Source organism: Lonchura striata, chromosome 16 (genome assembly GCF_046129695.1).
Source record: "Lonchura striata isolate bLonStr1 chromosome 16, bLonStr1.mat, whole genome shotgun sequence".
Taxonomy (NCBI): domain Eukaryota; kingdom Metazoa; phylum Chordata; class Aves; order Passeriformes; family Estrildidae; genus Lonchura; species Lonchura striata.
The window spans coordinates 6,915,460-6,940,342 of NC_134618.1; the positions used below are offsets into that span (position 1 = coordinate 6,915,460).

General features: G+C 42.5%; 1 protein-coding gene across 1 annotated transcript; it reads left to right on the top strand.

Annotated features, from left to right (window-relative positions):
• Nucleotides 1-4,649: 4,649 nt before the first annotated feature.
• Nucleotides 4,650-21,214, top strand: HAPSTR1 (HUWE1 associated protein modifying stress responses). Its single transcript, XM_021539935.2, has 4 exons — nt 4,650-5,020; nt 5,708-5,788; nt 9,771-10,046; nt 17,796-21,214. The coding sequence occupies exons 1-4, from the start codon at nt 4,801-4,803 to the stop codon at nt 18,038-18,040; spliced, it is 822 nt and encodes a 273-aa protein (XP_021395610.1). The 5' UTR covers nt 4,650-4,800; the 3' UTR covers nt 18,041-21,214.
• Nucleotides 21,215-24,883: the final 3,669 nt, after the last annotated feature.

Consider the following 24,883-nt stretch of genomic DNA (forward strand, 5'->3'; position numbering starts at 1 on the left):
TGTTTCTCCTGCAGCCTTGGACATGGCTTTGGGATTCAATTTTGGGTAAAAATTTGCATATTGGGCCAGCAATTCTACTAACCATAACCATAGCACAAGGTCCCAAACTGAATTCAGCTTGCAGAGCTGTCTTAGTGCTGACAACATTAAGGACTGCCAGCTTGTGCACAGACAAATAGGGTGGTGTTATTAGAAGTCATCTGCTCATTCATTGTATAGCATGAAAATGTTATTTGCTGGTCCTTCACAGCAAAGACCATCTCTTTCATTTGTACACAGCCCTCAGCAACAGGACCTTGTTGGCAAATCTTGATTGGTGTACTATGTAGAAACTGTTTTTATTTTTATTTTTGATGATGTACTAGAGATTTGAATTTTGAGAAAAAACAAACAAACTGTTTAGAGAAATTTTATAGACAAGTAAAGTTCTCCTTGCAGAGCAGTTCTTAAGGCATGAAGAAAGATTAGGCTGCTGAGCAGGAGGACAACTGCACATTCACCTTGTGTTTTACCCTGCTATGCCAGAAATAGCTTTTATTTCAGTGGAACCAAATATGTAGTGAGGTATTAACCAGTAAAACTGAAAACTGTGTTTTCTACTCTTTTTGGTAGAGTTTGAATTCACACATAAATGATCTGTATCTCATAGGAGTCATGTGGTCTTTCCCACAAAAGGAGAGTCTTGCTCCTTGTCTGGGTTGTTTAATGATTTTAATATCAGAGTCCTGACAAGAGATTTGGAGAATCTTGTTCTTGCAGAGTCAAACTGCTTTCCTTCTCAAACTGAGGACAGCTTTTGAACAAAGTCTCCGGATCACTACTTTAGGCAAAACCAAATGGACCAAGTGTTACTCAAGTTGCTTTTATGTGAAACCTTTTTTATCATGGTCTTAGAGGTTACTAAAGTGCTCCCAGGAAATTGAAGGAATGATGCAGATGCTGTTGATACATCTTTCATTTAAAGTTATCAACATTTTAAAATCCAAACCAGCATACAACTAATCTTTTTGCAGTGTTTACCTAGTATTTTTTTTTTCAGAGCAAACCATTACCTAGGAGAACATATTAGAAAAGAAATCCTTTAATTCTAATTCCTTGCTTTTCTAGTTCCCTAACTCAAAATCAGGAGAACATGAGGCTCTTGGAATCATAAGGAACCCTCATACCTTGATGGTCTCAACCTTTGTCCATTGGTTTCTGTTTCAGACTGATCAAGTGTTTGCACTAAGGGTGCCCTATCATCATATTTTTCAGTTGGGAACAGCAGTAACAGCCAGCAGACCTAAAAACTCATCTGAGCACATCAGGAGCAGCTTAAAGTGTCTTGATTATGTGATATACAGCAGTCAGTGCACGGCTGTTCTCTGTGAGCAGACTTCTCATAAATGCCTGCTGCTAGCTTGCTCAGCCACACTACATTGGATGAAAATTTTTGTCTGGGAAACATTACAATTTGCAGCTGAGGATCTGCCTTCCCTGCTGACCTGCTTTTCTGGACGACAGCATGCTGAGAGTCTGATCCCAAAGGACAAATGGTGAAGAGAAATGAAAATATTGTCACTCAGACATTTTTTTCCTTTGGTGAAATGAATACCTACTCCCTTCAGTTCCTCCTCTTAAAATATCATGAAAGTTCTCTTATACTAGTATTCAGGTTTGGCTGTTGCACAGTGAAAACATTCCCATGTCTATATTCAGCCATCTACACCTTTAGATAATTTAAAAATTTTAGTGTACACTTTGGATAGATTGTATTATCATTAAACCTTTCTCTTCCCCCATTCCATATTGTCATATTAAAAAAAATGTTTTCCCTTATTTATCATTAAATTCAACTCCCGGTAAGAGTCTGCATAAGGGAATAAAACAAGTCTTCAGAGCCTTCCACAATTAGCATATTCTCATCATGCTCCAGTAATTATCTCCCTTGATACTTCAGTTGGGATGCCACACTACTCTCATCACTACAGCATTCCCATGGGGGAAATTAAGAGGCAAAACACTAAGATTACTCAGATTCCACATTTGCCATGTGCACATCAGTGCCCTCATGGACTTTGTGCATCTGACTCTGGACAAAAAATCCCTTACCAGCAACCAAAACCAGCACAGTTGTGTTTGTGCCAGGCCACTGACAGTGGGTCAAAAGCACAAAACTTGTTCTTTATTTCTAGGGAGAAAAAATTCTTTGGTGAATCAGTGTTGCTTAGAGCTGCTTAGGAGGTGTAGGGAAGAAAGAAGAGTGTTTGGGTATGTTAAGGGGTTTCATACGGTGCTTTCATTCCTTTTTCTTCTCTCCTTTGCTGCCTCCTCCACAAATAACCTCAAAAAGTCAATCAATATTGTCTTCATTCTCCATTTAATTCTCCTTCTCTACTAGCAAGACTCATTGAGTACATTATTCTTCTAGTCCCAGAAAGTGCTTGGCTCTTTTCCCAAGGCCCTAACACCCTTTTTATCTTCAGGTGGCATAAAGAAGTCTGTAGACCAAGTTAAATTTCTTTATTTTACCAAAAAAATGACATTTTTCTAATTTCAAAATACAGTACCCCTATATTCTCAGCTAAGCCTCTCTCCATTACTATCCCAGAAATCACCAATGGCCACTTCACAAAACTATAAAAACTATTCATACAACAACTCCAACATTATCCACCCCACCTAGTGTAACGTGTAAAAGGAAAACAACCCTCAGAATCCCAGCAGTTTCTATCAGCCACAGCTACTCCTGAGAACAGTGTGTAGCCAGGTTTGTCTAAATTAAAGCAGGAAATTCAGTTGCTAAGTTTTTACCCAGGATTGCCCAGAGATGCATTACCATTCCCTGTTTGGTTTGCACTGAATGGGCATCAGGCACAGCCAAATTTCAGGACAGTCTGCCTGATAAATCATGACTGACACTACATTGTATTGCAGGAATGAACTGTTTATTTCACAGTTGCCAACATTATGCAACTCTTTAGAAACAGTCAGAAAACCAGATGTGTGGTACACAATGTAGAAAAAGCTATGTCTCCTCCTCTTCCTCAAGCTCCCTACCCTAACTTCTGGTCTCAGAGAGCATCTGCAAAACCCATGAAAGCTGACAGGAAATTCTGCTATGTTTCTGATGAGGGAGATGAATTTCAGTACTTGATTTATTGGAAAACACTAGAACACAATCCCATCACATATTATTGTGTGATGCTTTACAATATTTCAACAATTTAAGAGTATAAGGAATGAGTATTTCCAAGTTGTAGGTACTTTATAAGAAATCCTATTCGATAAAGATCTCCTCTTCAATTCTTTGCTTTTTTTAAACCAGTTGCACAGGAGAAAAATCCATGTTGCACCACAATATGTACTTACTGCTCTTCTGCTCAATGGATGATTTACAAAACCAATTTGGCTGAAGTTCATAATCTTAAACAAGAATTGGACAGAGCCTTACCTAGAAAGGAAGGGAATATCCATGCCTTTGTGTTTGTGCATTAGTGTCATATATCTGAGATACTTATATTAAAAGCCAGTGCCAGAATTTGAGTTTCAGGAGACATGCACAAAGTTATAGGTGCTCTTACCCCTTCTAGTCCCATGGAGTGCCCAGGCATAACCCACAAGTAGGAGTTCCTTAGTCTCAATGATTAGGGAAATAGAGTAGGTGCAGCTTTAGCTTTCAGTTGTCCTCAGAGATAAAAACCCCCAACTCAACAGTTCCAATTATGCCCTCATACCACCTCTTTCCCCGCGATATATGATTTAGGCTTGAATTCCTGACTGTTTTAGGAACTTGTATGAACATCCAAGTAGAAGAAGGGCACAAGCACGGACAGGATCCGTGGGAGAAGGGACAGCCCATGAAGCGGCGCGTTTCTCCCAGGGTGGGGTGGGCAGGGCAGGCTGCCGGCGGGTCCGTGCCGGTTTGGGGGCCGGTTTGGGGGCTGGCGCGGCTGGGCGCGGGGCAGACCCGGCCGTGAGGGAGGCGAGCGCAGCGACCGAGCGCGGTGCGGAGCTGGGCAGCGCTCCCACGGATCGGGCTGAACGAGCGCTCTCCGCGTGGGCAAAGCAGCTGTGAATGCAGTCTGCAGGCTGGGACTGTGCCCGCTACAGAAACGGCAAAGAACGTGTAAAACAAGCAGAAAAGTGATGCGGTGGGTGTGAACTCTCGGGGCAAAGCCCTCAGCCGTTTCTGCCGGACGCTGGACCCGGGCCCGGCCGGGTCACAGGGCTCGGCCCTCGGGCCCTGTGCGGCGCCATCTTCCCCCGGGGCCGGGGAGGGAAGTGGCTCCCGGGCGGGCTCTGCCCGCGGCGGCCGCCGCCCCCTCCCGGTACGGGCGGCGAGCCCGCCCGGGGCCGCGGCCGGGGGGGCGCGGGCGGCGCCGCCTCACGCCAGGGGCGGGCCCGGGCCCGGGGCCGCGCGAGGCAGCGCACTGCGCACGCGCACCGCGCCGACGCCCCCGGCACGGGGCTGTGACGGCGTAACCAAAGCTGCGCTAGCCCCGCCCCCCGGGGTGTCCCGCCTGACGGACGCGTGAGCGGACCAATGAGCGTGGGGGGTTCCGCACGGCCCGGCGGTGCCGGGGCGGGGTGGCCAATGGGGCGCTGCGGGCGGGGCGGGCCGGCTGCGCGTTCCCAGGCGCCTCGGCCGGGCTCTCAGTGCGCTCGGGGCGGTGCCGGCGCTCGGAGTGTTTGGGGCCGGCCGAGCGACGGGCGGGCCCGGCATGGGGGTGAGGTAGGGCCGGCCTGGCGCACGGAAAGAGCGCGACCGGCTGTCGGGAGCGGGCGTACGCGGCGGTGGGACGCGGAGCCGGGCGGAGGATGGAGGACAAGAAGGAGGAGGGCGAGGCGGAGATCCAGGAGCACGGGCCCGAGCACTGGTTCAGCAAGTGGGAGCGGCAGTGCCTGGCTGAGGCCGAGCAGGAGGAGGCGCTGGCGCCGGAGCTGCAGGACGAGGCGGCGGCGCAGCCCGAGCACAAGCAGCAGAAGCTCTGGCACCTCTTTCAGAATTCGGCCACCGCCGTGGCGCAGCTGTACAAGGGTGAGCACGGTCAGGGGCTCGGTGGGGGCACAGCTGGGGCGGCTGCGGCCAGGAGGCCGGCGGAGCCCGGGCGCGGTGGGCTCGGGGCCGGGGCAGTGGGGGGGTGGGGAGGCGCCCGCAGCGGTACAAAGGGGCCGAGGAGGCGGGAGGAGCGGCCGCCGGCCCGCGGCCGCCCTCAGAGACGGACGGGAAAACAAAATGGCGAGAGGGAGGGGAGCGGCGGTCGCGGCCCGGACAGCGCCCGGCGCGGCCTCTGGGGCGGCTCCTGCGCCGGCCCGGCCGCGCCGCCTCCCCCGGCGGCCGGGGCGCTCGGAGCGCGGCCGCGGGTGCCGGGCGCTCCGGGAGGGTCCGGGCGGCGGGGGCGAGCCCCGAGTGCCGGGAGTGGGGGGGCCGGGAAGCCCGGCCCTGCCGGCGGCTCCCGGCCCAGCCCCGGGGAGAGACTCCCGACAAAATGGCGAAGTGGGGCCGGGCTCATTGTGCGGCGGGGCCGGGGCGGGGGCGGCCGGGCGCTCCCCGCCGCGCCGGGGGCACCGCGCCCGCTGCCCCGGCCGGGCCGCTGCCCGCCCTCCCCGCTCGGCCCCGAGCCGGAGCTGCCTCCGGAAGGTGGAACAAAATGGCGAAACCTAACATGGCCGTTCGGAGCGGGTGACTCCAAAATAAACAGCGTGTGTCCTTCCCTCCCTGCAGACCGGGTGTGCCAGCAGCCGGGGCTCTCCCTCTGGGTCCCCTTCCAGAACGCCGCCACTGCGGTCACCAACCTCTACAAAGGTAAGGGGCTGCCCCCCCGCTGCCCCGGCAGCCCTCTCCGCCGAGCCGGGCCCCACTCTGCCTCTTGCCCCGGCTTACTCATAAGTAGGGCCTGTTAATGTCTCTTATTCACCCTGATAAAATCTAACCCGAGACTGCTTCCTGAATCTTGCAGGTTTTCCCTGGTCCACTTTAGCTGACGGTAGCTGAATCTTTTCTGTTGCCTCATGTCAATGACTCATAAACTTAAAATCGGTTTTACATTGAGACCCTTGAAAAAGGGTATTTTAACATGTGTCTGTTTCTTGTGAATTCAAGAGAAGTGTACAATGGCTTGTTAAACTACTGAAATTCCCTGTATTGTTTATATTTCATGGTGCATTAGGTGTTGGGGTGTCAGTATAATGCCTTCTCTTTCGTGGTGAAGCGAAGTTCGGTTTAGTGTTCATAAAATTTTGCATAGCTCTTATGTGACAGAAAGTTTTATCTTCTTGTGGCACTGAGGCTTCTTAAGTAAGCCTCAGTTTATTTTAAGCACTAGAATGTCATTATGTCTGTGTTCAGTGTGGCTGTAAGAAGGCAGTGTTAGCCAGAACTTTTATAGGAGTGTGCTCTGCATGTGGATGTGCTTTAGTGCTGGTTTACTGGGTGTTTCTGAACTCTGCAGTTCTTTGGGTTGTCCCAGGAATTCTAGTCTGCAGAAGGATCATTCAGTGGTTTTTACTTTGTTTAAAAGGTTGTGCTAATGCAATGCATATCAGTGAAAGCTGAAATTGGCACATTGTGATTCCCATTGTCACTGTCTTCCATTCCAAGGAAGGGAAGCACTTTAAAATTCCAGATGTTTGATTTTTTCCCTTGTTGTTTTTTTTTTTTTTTCCTTGGTCTGTCTATGGCATTATCTGTAGCTCTACCTCTATGCTTCTACATTTGCCTCCAGTTTTGTTATTTTGGATTTAAGCAGTTGAACTTGATGTATTTGTGATGGGTGATAGGTTTCTGGCAGATGTGGACAGAGCAAGGAGGAGGTGTAGGTGAAAAACCCTCACTGCCAGAGTCTTGTCTCCTGCAGAAGATGCATTTGAGTGCTGCGTGTGTGTGTCAGGTCATGTGAAGGGGCAGCACCGCAGAGCAGGAAGGTGCTGGCCTGAGGGAGTGGGTCACTAGAACGTGTCTGGGGACAATAGTCATTTCAGAATGGTGCTAGGATAGCAGCAGGTAGTATTAATAAATTGTCTGGAATAATTACAGTCTGTCTTTACAGATGGCATGGCTCTCCCTTAGAGCACCTTTAGTATGAAGAATTTGGCTGTTTATTTATGGTTAAAATGTTAGATTACTTGTGCTCTAGGCAAAATGAGCCTTTTTTTTTGGCAATGATGTGATTAACCGATGGTGATTGGGGAAACTAGACTTTAAGTTGGAATCTGACTTGAGTCAGAAAAACAAAAAAACAGCACCTGAAACAAATATTTTCTTCAAACAGATCGTAAAGTACCTGAGTTACTCAGGAATGCCATCTTTCAGTTTTCAGTTAACTTGCAAGTCAGTAGAAATTTGGTGTTAACATGGTAGAACCAGCTGAACACTGTCATAACTGACAAGTTGGAGTCTCTTACTGAGCTTGCTTTCCCTAGTGGTGAACATGGCTCTTAAAAAAAAACCTCATGTTTTTCACATTCTCAGTACTGTTTGTTTTGGAGGACTCTGTCAAAATACTGAAGGAATACTTGGTGTGGTGAACTGAACACCACAAACTGCCTCTTGCCTTGTCAGCTGCTTTCTGATCTGATAAAAAACTTGGATTTTTGAGGCATCATCTTTTTAACAAGAGCAACCCGAGGAAAAGTGCATAATGAGAATGCCATGATGTCTGAATGTCAGCATTTCTTCTGAATATAGATTAGAAGTTTAATATCACACAACACTGATGGTTTTATGTGCTGAATTTCTGGTGCTGGTGATAGTGACTGCATTCAAGGCACTTCATTATCTTGATTGCACTAAAAAAGTGAAGGCATGGCTTTGTAATGTAGGATTTAGAACTTAAGGCCACTGTGGAAAGTTCTAGGTATATGTTAGAATAAGACTTCTGAGCCTGTAACTTTACCTTATTTTCATTAAAAAAAGCCCTGAATATTTTCTAAAGTTGATTTTGACTTAGTAATTTGAGAATATATGCAGCTTGGCTGCTTAGGTTTTGCCAGCTTAACTTTGTAAACAAAGTAGTTGTGGCTTTTACCATAAAAATCTAATCTACCCGGGGTAATGATGCTTGAAACTTCTCTGGGCTGCATCAGCAGTCAGTGTTTGACCTCATACCTAGTTCACAGTTAGCACTTTGTAAAGCATTCTCATACACAAAGACAGCAGGGTATTGACGTAAAGCCGGTCTCCAAGCCTCAGAAGGACACTCCTGGTATTTCAGGAAGTGATTAAAGGAGTATTTTCAGTTTCCAAGTTGGCTCCAGAGTGTTTGGGCAGCTTTTACTGCCAGTGCATTGAAGTCCGGGCTGCTGTGGAGTATAAAATGGCAGGAGGAATAATCTGTCGTGTTACCATTGCTTTCAGAGGAATTAGCATTTGTCAATGTAGCCTTCAGATTACAAAGTAGTACAGAGTGGATAAAAGTAACAGGTTAAGTGTGCTTTATTTACTTGTTTAGTTTATATTCCAAAAGCTCCAAGATTTAGCTTAGCTCAGTTTGAGGTGGCTTTAGTCTTTTGTGTTAGGTTTGAAGTGCTGCTCTTTGGCAGTGTAGCTCTCACTGCTGTCTTTCATGCTCTGTCCAGTGGTGCCTTAGAATACAAGTCCAAGAATAACATTTAGTAGTAGTACTTTTTAGGTTCTGAAGTGTGACAAAGATACATTAGATGTGTTTGTAAACCAGTATTTTGGGATAGCAGTTCTTAAAGAAATACCTTTATCCTCTGGCTTTTGCCTTGGACTTCATTAATAAAATAAGAATATTAAATGCTGTTTAAATCAGCTTTGCCACGTTGAAAAAAATTCTGGAATTCAAGTAAACAAAATTGGAGTGGCTATGTTCATGTCTTTTAAGGAGCAAGAGCAACATAACAGTTCTGTACATGAAACTGAAATAGGTGTTGTCAAAGCTCTGATAGCAAACTTATGACAAACAAGATGAGCATAATTGTGTAGTGAACAGGATTTGTTCCACCTGTTACTGTGGTTTGAAACTTACTTAAACTGGTAGCCAGAAATACACTTCCCGAAGTTTGAAAGCAACTTAATACATTGGAGACACAGTTATAACTGATGTGCACAGGTGACTGGTTACATTAACAGAGAGGGAAGTTGCATTTTGTAATAGGATTTATTGTAAATAGTGTGTTTAAAATTTTTGTATATCAGAATTGCCATGGATTCCTAAATGGAGAAGGAAGCTTTCTTAGCTTTTGTCAACGGTATGTTGGCTAATTGAAAGGCATTGGGGACAGTTGTGTTCTAACTAGTTTCAAAATTGTGGCCTCTGAATTGCCTCTGCAATTGAAACCTAGCTGAAAATAGAAGAATTTGAAAGAGCTCTTGAGTTTCCTGGCAGTTCCTTACCTGTCAGAATGAAAAAAAGCAGTTACTCCTTTCTTACGTTGGGGCTTCCTGGCTGTATTGATGCACTTTGTGTGTCTAATTCTGTTGTCCATTGTTTTAAATCAGTCTGACAAGCTCTGAGTGTGTTTTTAATGTAAATAAACAGTGCTCTGGTGTTGACCTGAGATATAGTAAATGCTGTTTAAGTGGTGCTGGAGTTGCTGTTGACTACTTGACTTATAAATAGGATGGAATGTTTTGGCTAATATTTTCTTCAGGTTTTATGGAGCTTCTCTTTGCTGCTGCAGCTGCCTTGGTGCTGCCTTATGGTGTAACCTGTAGAAGATGTAAATACTTCTTCTTTTCCTTGGTTGGTAGGAGGCCACATCAGTGCTGTGCCATGCTGTACATTGCTGTGTAACACTAAGAACTTTTTTCTGTCTTCTTGCAGAGAGTGTGGATGCCCACCAGCGAAGCTTTGATTTAGGAATTCAGATTGGCTATCAGCGTCGGAATAAGGATGTGTTAGCCTGGGTTAAAAAACGCAGAAGAACTATTAGAAGAGAAGACTTAATCAGCTTCCTTTGTGGAAAAGTCCCTCCTCCAAGAAATTCTAGAGCTCCCCCAAGACTGACTGTAGTATCCCCTAACCGAGCTACTTCAACAGAAACTAGCTCATCTGTAGAGACTGATTTGCAACCCTTCCGTGAAGCCATAGCTCTGCATGGTAACACTCACTTTTTCAATACTACTTGGTTAAAATTGGGTGGGGGTTCTTAAAGCATGTTTGGCATATCGTAATTTGTCATGTACCTGGTGTTCCAGCTGAAGGTATGCTCTTCATTCTTTAAGGGAGCTTTTGCTAGTATAAGGCATGTGTTGGCTGCTAAAAATTTGTATAGTTGAGTATTTTGAATGAAGAAAAGGTACTGAATAAAAATGAAATTTGGGTCTGTAATATTGCACAGCTGTGAACTCAGCAGTTAAGTATCAAGTCTTGGTAGTGTTTTTGAAGCATGAAGAGACTGGGCATTCATACCAATGCTAAAGTAAACAGAATTCTTGGAAAATGTCAGTACTATGCTAGCAATTAATTAAACATTAAGATTTGACTACTAGCAAATTTCTGAGGGTTTAGGGGGAGGGAATTTGATGTCTGAGGCTCTGTCTCTAATTCTCTAGTACCTGTTAGGCACTGGATAATGCAGTTCAGCATTCTACTTAAAGTACCCTTGAAAAGGTGTTTTGGTTACACATTTTTTTTAAATAGAGTCCTGGTCAGAGCTTTGGTCTAGCTCACTTTCAGATTTACGTGTCTTCTAATGTCATACTGAATTGCCTTCCTTGCCATCACCAGTAATGTTGGGTGTATCTCTTTTCAGGCATGAATATTCAGTAGCTTATTCTGTATTGGATTATGTGATAGACAGATGTGCTTTAAATTGCTCTTGAGGTGAGATGAGGCAGTTCACCTCTGGGTTTTATGCCTACTAAAATTCAAAAGGGTAGCAGATACCTTGAGGTACAAACCCTAGACCATTCTAAAAATGAAAATTAAGCTATCTAGAAGTGCAACCTAAATGAAATCTCTACTGTCTGGATATTCTTACTCTGGGGGTAGAATTGATGGGTTAGTTAGAAGCGTGAACTCCTGAAAATGCAATCTTGGCTTCTGCTGTGCTGTGGTGGTTTTTAAAGGTGCCTAGTCCAGACACTGTTACTGACTAGGTACAGCCATTTAAACCAAACAAGCTTCCCCACTCACTCATGTTGGTTTTGGCAGTTTCCTGTCTCATACTGGAAGGGGGCTAGGGAATTCTGTGCACCACTGTTGCTTACTCAGTGTAGATAAAATTAATTTAATGAGAACAGCTGTAGAAGCTGGCTTTCACTGTGGTAAGCACCCTCATAAAAATGCTTTTCTGAAAATATAGTTGAATCTGTGGAGCTGGATTGAACTGTAAAGTCTCAGTTTCAGGTGAGAGGAGCTTAGGTAGGCTCACTTCAGCCCAGTGAGCTCTCTTGAGTAAACTTGGAGGCATTGTTATTGGTAATACGTCTCTTTTTGTGTTCATGTATCATTTCCTAGCATCTGCTTTGTACAGAGGTGGTTTATGGAAGTAACTTCTCTGAAGGATGAGGATCTGAACAGCAATGTGTAAAGTTTCCCATGTTTCATAATGTAATGCAGAATTGTGAGGAAGTTCTGTCCTCTGTAGTGGCACTGCAGGGGCTCAAAATGTACTTTTCCCCTTCATCAGCTGGTTGACAAGATTACATGTCAGTCACCTTCTGGATTAGGTTCTCCTCATATCAGTTTCAATCTGGTCCTTGACACAAATGCTTTTGTGCTAATCCTTTAGTGACTAGGCTTGTATTGGGCCTTATAGCTGCTTTTAGGTTATTGCTACAATATCTGCATTACTCCAGCTTGTCCCCCCCCCTTTTTTTTTTTTCTTTAAGGAAGTTGTGATTAAGCAATCTCATGAACACATTTCCTATTTATTGTAGGGCTTCTCAGAACTATGTTTTGATTTTGAAACCTGCCAAGGATCTTCAGGTGTGTGTAAATTGTCCTCATTAGGCCTGTGCTTATTGTGATTTTTAGCACACTGTTTGAAAGTGCTGCTTCTAAGTATCATGAGGGAGCATGAGAACCTGATGAGAGTGAGGAGCAGGCACAGAGGTTTTGAGAGGAGTTTCCAGCTGGCATGTGAAGGTGGGAGGCTGTTTTGTGCTGGTTGGTTTCCTGGTGGGAATAGAGTATTTGTTCATTAGCCATGTGGATGGGTTGAATTAGATTTGAGAGATAATGCTAAAACTTTGCTGCTTGCAGCAAGACCTCTTATAGTAAAGCAGGGGTAGGTATGAATAGCCTATGGCACCAAGTAAAGCTCAGTGCAAGCAGAGCTGGTGTATTGACTTCTCAGAAATAGGTACTAATATGTGTCTAAAGATCATGGCATTATAGCTTGCTGATCTTACCTTTTGATGTGTCATGTAATCATAAATGCATCATATGCACATCTGAAAATTTTGACAGAAGCAGGGCTAGCAAAATAGCTAATAATTCAATATTTCCTGGAACATCAAACACAATTCTAGGTGTATGCTAGACTAAAACATTAGAGATTAGCATCCTTTAGGCATCAGTACAATCTTTAAACTGTATGATTCATCTGAAAAGAAATATCTTAAAACTGGATTTTTGTCTCCAGCCCTGTAACCTCTGACCTGTATTTTATCTCTGCAAGATGGTTGACAAGTTTTTTGGTCAGGATATTGACCCCAGAATTTAATCTTGTGATACTGATTATCAAGTCTTTCTACTACAAGAAGACTTGAGAGCAGAAGAGCAGAGAAGAACCTGTTACAGTAGCTAAAAGCAAAATTATCATGACAAAAAAATTAGGCATGAGAATGTTTAAGATGTATGTGATCTCCTTTTTATTTTAATTCCATGGCAATTATGGTTTGCAGTTGTTACTGAAGTTTTTAGTGTTACTTAGGTTCCAAAGTCTTATTCTCACTTACTCTTGAGAGAGTAAACTTCGGTAAACAACATCTTTTCCCTTATCAACTTTTCGCTGTTAGCATGCTGATGGGTAACCTCTGAAATAAAGCAGGGCTGGTGACTTGAACTGTGAATATTTGAAAAGAAGTTCAAGCCTTTTAGAAAAACTGAGTATTATTTCAAGGTAATAAGTGAGGTCTTACTCTGAAATGCCAGTGCAGTTTTCTGAAACTTTAATGAAACCTCAGTCTGATCCTTGGTGTTTTAAGATGTGTAGTAGAAGATAATACCTTTGTTGTCCAGCATCTCAATTACAGAGCTGGGTTTTTAACTTCCATTAGTCCCTGAAATGTCATTGCAGCTAGGAAAAGTATGATGTATCTTCACCTACTCTCTGGATGTTTATTGACATTTCCAGTTCTGTAAGAGATGAGTTTCAAATGGCAGAATTACATCAAGCTGAGTTAACAGTACAAGATTCCCAAACAGTGCCACGTGCTTGGCCACGTTGTGCCTGGCTGTAGCTGCTGTACCAAGTCTGGTGCACAGCCCCTGTCCTGCACTGTGGGATGTGCTCCATGTTCACACACTGTCCTCCCAGCAGAATGGGAGAAAATGCTGTGATTGGAGGAGGGGCAGGAAGCAAGCTTAGAAAGGTAATGTTGAAATTAATTTGACTTGAGCATTCTTAATCAAAAATTAGGTGAATTCAGGAAAAAATAGGGCAACAGTACGGTGAGAGAACACTAGTTCTTTTTCTCCTTAGGTTTAATGTTGATGTGTATAATTGATATGATTTGTTCTCTGTGGGTAGGGAGAGCACTTACACCTAGAAGTGTGTGACCTGGCCGCTTAAGAGTCTGAATTTCCACTAGGCCTTCATATTTGCTTCTCAGAATATTGAAGTGCAGTTTAAAACAGGAGCATTTAGCAGAGTGGAGAAGCAGCAGCTGGTCAAAGAGGGGATGGAAGAACAGAGTTCAGATTGGTCTGACACAGTTTAATTTAAAGGCTGTGTGTGTATGTGTGTATATATATATATATATAGTTGTGATGGAATTGTGTATTGGTATGTGCTGCTAAAACTTGCTCTTTGAGCCAGTATTATGAAAGGGTGAATATGACAGAAGAGGGACAAGGATCTCTCTGCATGCCATTTTGTATTTATCTGGGGTTAACTAATTCCTGCTTTAGTCACACTACCTAAGCATGAATGTTCCTTTTGATACTTCCTGATTAAAACTTATAGAAACAATAGTTAGTACTATCACTATGTGGAACAGTAGCTGTGATAGTGACCTGAATAAGTTGTACATGGGCATGATTGTAGTGCAGATGAAACAGCATTTACAGTTTGTTTGGCCAGTGGTGATAAACTTGCTAATTTTGAGTTGACAGTTTTAAGTATTTATAATGCATGAAACACACTTCAGTCAAGCATTCTAATATCTTGATAGTTTTGGAATGTACTTAGTTATAAATTGGCTAGTACTGGTCACAGCTCTTTCTAATAGTACTGTAGGACCTTCAAAATATAACTCTTTGTAAAATCATTGTCTATGAAATGTCATTTTGTTGATGAAAGATATGACACAATAGAGAATGTACTAGGTACTGCAAAATCTTTGAGATACGTCTTCCACTTCAAACCTTTCAAATTCAGAAATGGGTAAGAGCCATGTGGGACCTTCTTAAAGGCTTCTAAGAATAAAGGTTTCTGGTAGAAAGGAGTGGGAAACTTCAGAGGTGGATGTGAGACTGTGGAAAAAGTGAAGCCACTTCAGCAGCTCTTTGGATCTCTGTCCTGTTGTATGGACAAAACTGATGTGCCTGTGGTTAGGCCATATTAATCACAATATAGAAATTTGAAGTTGGGAAATGGTGTTTGCTGACAGTCATGTCATCTTACCACTTCCTAGTGTCAATTGTTGCTTTAAATGCTTTGGGAAGAGCTCTGAGTCTGCTGAAAGCTTAAACTTGAGTAATTCACAGTAAATGGTTTTTCTGAGATTTCCTCTGCCTTGCCACAGCTTCCCAAGGAAAAACTTCACTCTTTTCCTGTTGACCAAAAGTAGATTTTTATTTTAAGCATTGCAGATTGTTCTCAGAGATGTTGGTTCTATAAAGTGGCATCTTGATATTTGAATGTATGCCTTGAGTTTGCTTTGACTTTTCTCTGTTAGCTCAATTAGCCAATCTTAATGTGCAAATCCAAACTGTGATCTGAGTGTTTCATTTGGCAGTTTTGCTCTTCTGGATGGATGGGCAGTGCTGTGTCATGTGGTTAACTGCCAGGAGCTGAGGCTGTCATTCTGTCAGTGTACCCAGCCATGACTCTTACTGGTACTAAATACCTGTGTGAGATGCAGAATTAACCTCTAGCTCAAAGCCCATGCTGTGATGCAATATCCTTGTATTCTGATCTGTAGAAGTTAATGCAGAGCTACTCTCCTGCCTTAGACACTAAGTTGGCTTGAAGATTTTGACTTCTAATTATCTCCTGAAGGTTGTTTGTCTATTTAAATGTACAGTGATTCAGCATTACCTAAATACTGGGAAGTCAGTGACTGCTTTAGGCATTGCTTGTGAACTTTGGTAGTCTGGTTTGTAATATGTTGCAGCATGTAACAGATGCATCTTTTAACCGTATCAACAATTTTCTAGAATGCTTGTTACTTGAAAAGTCTCCACTTGAAAACATAGTTATTGAGTGGTGCCAAAAAATGTCTTTTGACATCACAGATCAGTTTTGGGGTTTATTTGGAATAATTTTTCTTCCCTTACTTGGGCACTAGATGTAGTTAAAAAGAAGTCATGTTAAAACTGAATTACTATGTTGCTCCTTTGGTATGAGTTGTATAACAGTAAATGACTGATAAGTGATGTAAATTGTTGACTCTTAAGTGTAAGTAATGACACTGAACTTGTATGGTCACAGCAGTTTTGCATGGAATAGGGATGTGGGGGAAAATCTCTACAATCAGTTTGGATTTGAAAAAATGTCACCTGTATGCTGTCAGATTTTTTCCAATTTAACTGTACAGGACGAATTAATGTTTTTTCTAATGTATGTCATGCCAGTTGAAATTAAACTACTGATGTCTTTGAATTGTGAAGTGATTTGTTACCTGCCCAAATTATATATGTTAGTAGTTTATCCAAGATATGGTATCTGAATTGACTTTTTATCATACATTTGTCAACAAGTTTAGCTGCATTTCTTTATTTGGTAGATGCATGGGAAATTCTTTTCCTAATGGTTTTGAATTTAAGTTTGTCTTTAATCCTGGGAATGCTGTCACAAACCTCATTTCTGAGTTACCTTTACACTAAAACAGCATCTTCTGTTTAAATACTTTCTGCCCTTGTGAATGAACAATGATTTTGCTATTAATAAAATCTGCAGGGTGCCTCATGGAGTTCAGACCATGCTTCTGGGCTCTGTTTGAACACCACTTGGAGCTGTAAGCAAGAGCCCTAAGAAAGAATCTGTGATTAGTGGCTGTGTCTGCTGGTTGTTGTGTAATGCCAGATCTGTGTAAAGTATTTCCTGTGCTGGTACAAGTTGGAAACTTTAAATGTTCATTTAGTAATGTTCAATAGAGTGAAGTCGGTTGGGCTGCTCCATCCTGACTTGTGTATCAACCTGCCATTGCTGCAGATGGCTTTTAGACTTCAGCTTCTAACTGAGGTTTCTGGTGACTGATGTAGTTCTAGCAGTCCTCTCTTCCAAGAGCATCTGAAGTTGCCTGTTTGGCCTGCCAGCAGCTGATGGATTGGGTTTTTTTAGGCTTGACTTGTCAGTCAAGACTTGGCTGCTCATTTGACAGTTAACGGAGATGTGAATTAATGCACACACAAGATTTGTGATGGCTGGACAGAGCTATAGAATATTTGAGACTGGAGACAAGAACTCTAAAAATTTTGAAGAGAGTGGAAATCTGAGAGTGGAATCTTCCTGGACAGTTCAACATTTCGTTGAATTGTTAGAAAATGTTTAGATTTAGCTTTATCTTTCCTAGGGCCAAGAGATGTTTCTGTACTCTTCTAATACTGAGATTTGAAAAAGTTATGATAGCAAAGATGTTTGTCTTATCTCTGAGCTCGTGTTTATTTCCAAATACAGCCTGAGTTGGAAATTGAGAAGAGTAGTTTAGAACCTTGTGTATTAGTCCTCACTAAATTTGTTTCACAATGTCCCACTTTTGTAAAATTGTAATGTTACAGAAGGCAGAGGTTAAAGAAATATGAAAGTCTTTTTACGGCCTTGTTTCTACAAGAAAAAAAACTTCAATTTAAATTGAACACTATTAATCTGAATACAAACCAAAGTACTTGCAGGGTACCTGTGACAGTGATTTGTCAGATCTGTTGATAACAAATTTTGGGTGATTGTAATGTGGTTTTCCTTTCTTCAAGTGCATTTCTGAATTTAATAATACTAATGTGTTGGCTGTTAGTGTTAGTCATGAAATAAAAGTTTGTATTTATGCACTAGTGTGGTGTACACCTGTCTGAGACCTGCTGCCATACTGCAGTTTCCTTCAGGGAGTGAAAGGGAGCATGGTGATGGTATTGACACAAGACCAGGTCAGTTCAACTCAAAAGTCCTTCTCACGGCTGTGTCCCTCTGGTGAAGCCTATAAATTGATTTATCTGCTCTTGAGGATGTCCCTGTTTTGAATAGCCCGTCATGCCTATGGAGTTAATGTTTGCCGGAGTGTGCTGTTACATCCCGCTGTATAGCTCACTTTTAATGTCATAAAAAGCAGTTCTGGTAATCACTGGCTTACACAGACTGAAAGCTGAGAAGGTGTGCTCTGGACTGGAGTGGTACAAATAGCAGGATGAAGTGTCTTTAAGATCTCAGTGGAATTTGGCTGAGTGCGATCCTGTGTGGCACACGTGGGAACTGAACTTTCTGTGCTGTCTGACTGAAGCCCTTTTTCTCTCTCTCCCCAGGTCTTAGTGGTGCAATGGCTAGTATAAGTGTTCGCTCGAGTACCCCAGGCTCGCCTACTCACGTGAGCAGTGGCTCCAATGCTAGTCGAAGGAGAAATGGACTCCATGATGTTGATTTGAACACTTTCATATCAGAAGAAATGGCACTCCACTTGGACAATGGTGGAACTAGAAAGCGTACCTCAGCCCAGTGTGGCGATGTCATTACAGACTCACCAACTCATAAACGCAACAGAATGATCTAAACTGCAAAAATTTCAAACCCACCATGCTGCTTGAAAGCCACTTGATCCTCAGAGTACTATTGAAAAGGAAACATGAGGCCATCTTTCCATATTCACTGTTTAAGACAAAGAGTTCAATAAATGCCATAAAGGAAATTTTAGATATTACATTAGATGCCTCTTGTAACTGCGGCTTTCTTAAACTATATTCTTAGCAGAGGACATCGGATATTGTGTAGTAGTTAGCAAGATCATCATAGGCGAACATGTATCTGTTCCAAGGCTAAAAGTGACCTTACTTGTATTATTAAAGGGAAAGGAAATTTCAGATGTTTATTTGGCTATAGATTTTTTTTTGTCCTTTATTTCCTGCTTTGAGTATTCGCTTAAACAGTATTGCCAGTTTGACTGAAATTGTCTACAACATGACTTGGCATCTTTGTCAAAACTGCAGGCTTCCATTTTTGCAGCACTGTACCATGCACCTAGTTTCTGTATAGTAACAGTGTGCAAGTTATAAATATTGGACTGTACCCTTTTTAGTTTTAAAAGCAGTTGATAATTCTGGTGATTGTGTGATAATGTAAAGAGGTGCTATGATGGTCATGCAATTAATACTTAATATTGAATCAATACAAGGATCTTTATTGGATTCACTTTGTGTGTTCTAGTGCTCTGAAGTAGCAATATTAAACTTTTCCCCAATTAACTTCATAGGCTTTGAAATCAGTTTGAGAAAATATATGTACTTATTGGTATTATCCTTGTGGTAATCATACACAGTGCAGACTGCACCAGTGCTGACCTAAATTTAGAGAAAAATGTCCTGTAATTGGAAAATAGGCTTTTCTGTTCAGTATTAGTGAAGGGTAGGTTTTGTGTACACCCATATCCTATTTTACATTTCTTGTGAAGTAATTGCCCATTGCTGGGGAGGGGTGGGAGGAGAGGGAATGTGGGGAATAGTTGGAAAAGGGGTGTGTTCTAACAAGTAAGACTTCTGGTCACATGTGGAAACTTGGACTAACTTAAACAAGATTCTGTGATGCCATCCCCTTCAGGAGGGAGTGACATGCAGGTTCTGTGAAGTGCTAAGAAAATAATTTAAAACTGGAAGTTGATTATAAAACTCTGGATAAACATGCTGTAAGCATGAATTAAAAAGGATAAATGGCTTTCTTTTTGTGTTTAGCTTACATTCATAGGATTGAACTCTGGCTGCCGTAACTTAAGCATAGTCTAAAACTGAACTAGAGATCAAGACTGATCTGCTGCAAATCTGTTTGAGAATGGGGAAGGACAGATGCCAGTCTCAGAGTGTCCTGACTATTTTTATATGTACAGGGAGGAAGTGTTTGGTGGAGAACTCTGGCTTTAGGGCCTCTAAATCTCTGCCTTGGAAAGGGATAACACAGGAAGAATAAGAAAATGAAGAGCTCCAACCTTGCACGTTGAGAAAGGAGTATTTAGAGAGGTGGTGTGCATGTTTTAACTGGAAGCATAGGCTGATCCTGGGATTAAATGTAGTTATGCTAGATTCCCAGTACTAAAATTTGTGGTTTCTGGTGAAGTTAAGGCACCTTGAGCTCCATGTTAATACCCAGCTCTTCAAGACTTTTGCTTACGTGCTTGTAGAGTCAGATCTCTTTTGTATTATCTTTGCTGTTTGAAGCAGACTTCACAGTAAGTTTGCCCTTTATACCCTCTCATGGATGTCTGTAGTCAAGGCAAGACAGCAGTGCTGTGTGAGATACTCAAGGCTCTCTACTTGAGCCTCATTTCCTTGCCTTGTGGTGCTTCCATCACATTTCTTTACACTGAAGAGCCCTTGAGGATGTCAGGAGTTGCACAGTGCTGTGGTGAGAGGCTCTGTAGTTCATGGACAGCTGTCAGGACTGTCCAGAGAAGTGCTAAGAACTGCTCCAACCCCCACCTGTGTTACATAGCTGAACTTGCACATCACTTGAAGACTCAGTATACATTAATTTCAGTTACTGCTATTAACTACAATTCATAAAGTTTAGTTTATGTAAGATGTTAATACTGCATAAAGCTAGTTCCTTTTGGAGACTTCATTTTCAGCAAAGATTTTGAAGATGGTATCTGAATATACATTAGTATTTATTAGACTATTGGCAGAAGGATTTTTCTGTTCTAAAAGAAAGGTGGAGTCCTTATAGGAAGGACAAGCGTGAGAACCATTCTTCAGCTCTTCTGTTTATTTTTTAACTGGTTTGTACAATAAGATGCTTATGCTCTGCAACTTCTAACACACTTTATTCTTGGTGTGGTAAAGGTGACATTGTACTGGTACCAGTCCTGTACACAGGGACTGAACTATAGCAGTATTGCTGGTCTAGCCCAAATACAGAGCCTGTTGGAATTACTTCTCCCCTTTCTTGCAATGAAATAAATCTTGTTAATGCTCTGAAGCATTAATTCAGTCTACTACCATCTAAAACTAAATTCGTCTAGCTTCTTATTTAATTGTGCCATTTTTCTTTGAAAGAAAGCAGATTTTGATATTAAACTGGTTGAATTAAATTTTTTTTTTTTTTTGCTTGTATCTTAAATATTTGGCAACTTTTGATTATTTTTCATTTAGCCCCAACTGTTGTTTGCTCTTTGACCTCTGCCAGAGTGATCAAAAATGCATGTATTCACCTGTTAAACACGGGAGAACAGGTTGTCTCTTAAAAAAAAAAAAAAAATAAAAAAGAGTCCAGTACCTGTTGCTTTGAAGACTATTTCTTGTACCAGTGTAGAAAACTGATGTTCTGGAAATAGCTTTCAGCTATATCCAAACTGTAGCTCCTGGAGCCAGAAGTGAGTTGATTTTCAGGAAGGAACACTGACTGGAGAACTGTTTAGTTTGGTAAAAATGGTGCTTACTTTTGCTTTCTCCTCTGAGTCGTGCAGTTGCCCGGTCTCTTCTCCGTGTACATCCAATCTAACCTGAATGTGCGGCAGTTACATAAAGTACATCCTGCACTGGAGCTACTGAGCTTGGCTTGCTTATTAATGAAGTAAGTTTTAAATGTTCAATTTAAATCTATATTACAATAAAGTCATGCAAAAATGATTTTGGTTGAAATTGAAGTCCTGCAGTTAAACTTACTTTCAAATGTGGTTTACCCAGCTGGAGTAATAGAAACTCTAAGTCATAATAAACCTAATAAAAAAAAATACAACCAATCAGGCTGCTTTGTAGTTCTTCTAAGTTTCTGAATAATACAGTCCAATAATCCCAGACAAGATGTGATTAGTGTGAGCTGACAGGCTGCCTTGGTTGTGCAGATCAGGACTTGAATGCACTTTGGTGTAGCTTACACCAAACGGTTTAGTTTTGTCTCCTTTGGACTAATGATGGTACAGAAAATTGGGGTGTACTACATTTGTACAAGATGTTCTGCAGACTTCAACAACTAATACTTAAAAGAAGCATCTTAAAGAGATTTAAGTGGCATAGTTTAGGAAGTTAAGTGGTGTTGACTTCAATAGTAGAGCTTTCCAGTCTTTTGCAACAGACTCTTTGGACTTAAGTGAAATCAGGTGCTTTAATAAGCAGCATTTCCTGCTTCATGTGGGTGTCCCTAAACCTGAAAACTATTTTCCACTTGCTTTATCAGCAGGTTTTAGAATTCCATTATGAAGGAAAGCTTTATTTCATAGGGGTTTTCAAGTTTAAAAAAAATCTTTTTAATTAATGTTAACATTTTTTCACTTATTTAACCACTGAAATGTTCCAACAGGAATTTAGAAAGATTCTTAAATTGCTTCTACAACCCAGCATCTTTCAAATTATTAGCCTAGAGCTAAGAAATCCTTTGGCAGAGATGAGGAATGCAGGCTGGGTGTGTTGTGTGGGGTGCTCTGCACCAGGTGAGGCTGATGTGGTTGTGTGGGGTGGCCACAGGGCCCCGTGGCTGCTCTTGCAGAGCCTCTGGTTGTGCAAGGTCACGGGGAGGGCCCTGCACTCCTTGGCTGAGCCTGGGGCTCTGGGGAGAGATGGAGCCTGGGCAATTCCCTCAGAGCCCTGAGTCAACGCTGGTGCTTTCTGCTGCCCTGCTCCCACGGGGCTCTCGGGCTGTCCCAAAAGGATGAGGCACACGGGCTGTGGTGACTAAACCAGCCGGGGTCCCTTCTGTGCAGGAGGCAAGCATCACCTGGCTCTGGGGGCTTTTGTAAAGAGATGGAAGCCAGATGTTCCTCAGTGGCTGGTGAGATGGCAGCGTTTCCTGTGTGACGTTGGCTGGTGCTGCTGCTGTCCCAGCAGTTACCAGGGGCTGTGGAACACCAGGACTGTTCATTGACCACAGTGGGATGTGTGTATGGGGGTGCACAGGGTACCAGGATCTCCTTGGAATCTGCTGGGAGCCCTTTGGGTAGACACTGCCTTCTAAAACACCTTAAAATTCAATATTAAATGCATCAATCAGCTGGTTCAAACGGCATATAAGACCAGTCTTAATCATGCTTTATAATACATCACTTCTATCAGATTTATTGTAAGGTGAAGTTGTTTCTGGGTACACTAGAACAGCAAGCTGGGCGTGATGGGAAATCCTGGGGTCCCTGTTGGTGTTGTCATGGAGTGAGAACATTGCATCTTAGAAGAACTCACAATGCTTTGAAACTCTGAAACTCAAGCCACAGGAATTTTTTTTGGTACTTTGAACACCTGATGTGTTTTTTACAAAACATCAAAGCAGAGGATACAAAATGTTTGCATTTAAAGTAGGTGTGCTCAGAACCTTGTTCTGTTTCTGCTGGAGTTCTGAGAGGGCCACGTCGAGCTCCTGCCCATGGAGCCCTGTGTACCTGTGCTCACAGAACAGGCCACTGCTGCTCAGTCCAGAGGTCAGTTTGTTGCTTTTCTGGGCATTTTTCATTTTTATATTCCTGTTTAAACCTAGCTTTCTTGTTTTGAAGTGAATTCCTTGAGTACCATTTATAATGGGGTATGCGAGATCGAGATGGGGAGAAAATCTGAAGTTCTGCTGTTTAAGTGAGTAATTACTTGATCTCAAATAATTAATAACTCATAGTCTCTAGTGTTACCTCTCTGCAAGATTATGGTCTCTACATCACTTTCAAACCACAAAAAAATGTGCATCTTTGGTATGCTTTAGGCCAGTCTTCTGGCTGTTTTTAAAAAACACCTGCTGTGCTTTTTTGAATATATATCAGATTTCAAAGCTCTGGGGAGAGAGCTTCACCATAAATTTGCAAGAGTGATATTGCTATATCTATCTAATAGAGTACAGCTGAAGATAACTAATGCTGTCTTCAGCAAAAGTATTCTAACACCTGTTTTCTCATTCTCTCTGAAAGTCCCAACAAAAAGAAATACATGGTTTATGCTTAGAGGTGAGTGAACTTCTCAGCTGAGGGGGACCATCTTCTAGAGACTTGCATTAAATGCCCTGCCAGTGATTCTACTGTTTCTTCTACTGAGGGAACTATAATTTGTATTTTTGCTTTCATCTCTAAGCTTTTCTGCTAAAAAAGCTCACTCAGTGGAACCTGTTTTTTTCCTGGCTACATTTAAATTACTTCCTGTGAAAGAGCATCTGTGATCTCCCATGGGGTAGGGAGGCTTTTTTCCTCTCCCTGGAGAAACTGTTGTCCTTAATGTGAATCACTGAAGATGCGTGTCTTGCTGCTAAGAGGAATTTTAAAGACTTTAATTTAGGTGATTGTGGTTTTCAGAGCAGGAATCTGCTGAAGATATGCTGAATGTTGTAGCTGCAGAGGCTTGTGTTCTTCCAGATGATAGTGCAGGGGTGTAGCTCATTTGGAGTCTGAGAATATTAATTAAAACCTGATTTTCTGCAATTCCTTGCTCTATAACAGCTTCTGATGTAGTCTTGCCAGAATTCATAATTCCTTAGGTCTAGATACATAACCCAAAATATGAACAGTTAATTTGTCCTGTGTAGAAATTTTCCAGAAAAATTGATTCAATATATTTAAATTCCAACAATTGCAGTCTTTAATACCTTCAACACAAGACCTAAGAATTCCCTGAGTAAGTCTCCAGGTTGACTTGACCTTTCCTGATTGATCCACAAGCCTTGTCTGCATCTGGTTTTCTTCCTCCTGTATGTGACCCTACCAAAGAAGTTTCTCCCTGTGCTGAACACAGCCAGTCTGAAGGGCCAGGTGTTTCTGGTAAGTGCTTTTACATAATTTGTGGTGGTTTTTCCAAGTTAACATAATCTTGGATTGCCTGCAGGTTGTGGGGCTTCCACCCCTGAAGATACTGCAGACTCCCTCCTGTTCTTGGACCTGTTTTGAGCAGAGATTGGAGCAGGTAACCTCCCAGGCTCGCTTTCCACCTGGATTAGTCTAAGATTTTCTCTCTCATGACCTTCTCAACACAGTTTTATCTGTGAGGGGGTAAAGGGCACTGCTGTCCTTGCTGCCAAGCCATACCTGCTGCTCAAAACACTGACCACTGGCAAGAACAGGTGAATTTTCCTTTCCTAGGAGGCACATGCTCTCTGGAAGCTTAAAGGTTGTCATCAAAACTGCAACTCCTAAAGTACAGGTAGCCCTTCAAAGCAGAAACCAATCCCAAATTTGACTACATGGATTTCTTCTCTCCATCTTGAACATTTAATGAGCTTTGGGGGAACTGGGTGGATTTGGGCTGGATTGTGAAGGTGCAGGTGTGTGCTGAGTTTGTGTTGCCTGATGGAACCATTGCCTGCAAAGGAAGGAGAAATCTGCCAAACCCTGGTTTTGATAAAGGCATAAAAATGCCGTTTTCTAAGGGCTGAAATTCCAATTAAAAGTTTATCAGTGGTTCTGAATTAAGGCCAAACCAGTGAACTGTTGTATATGTTGGATTCTGTTAGT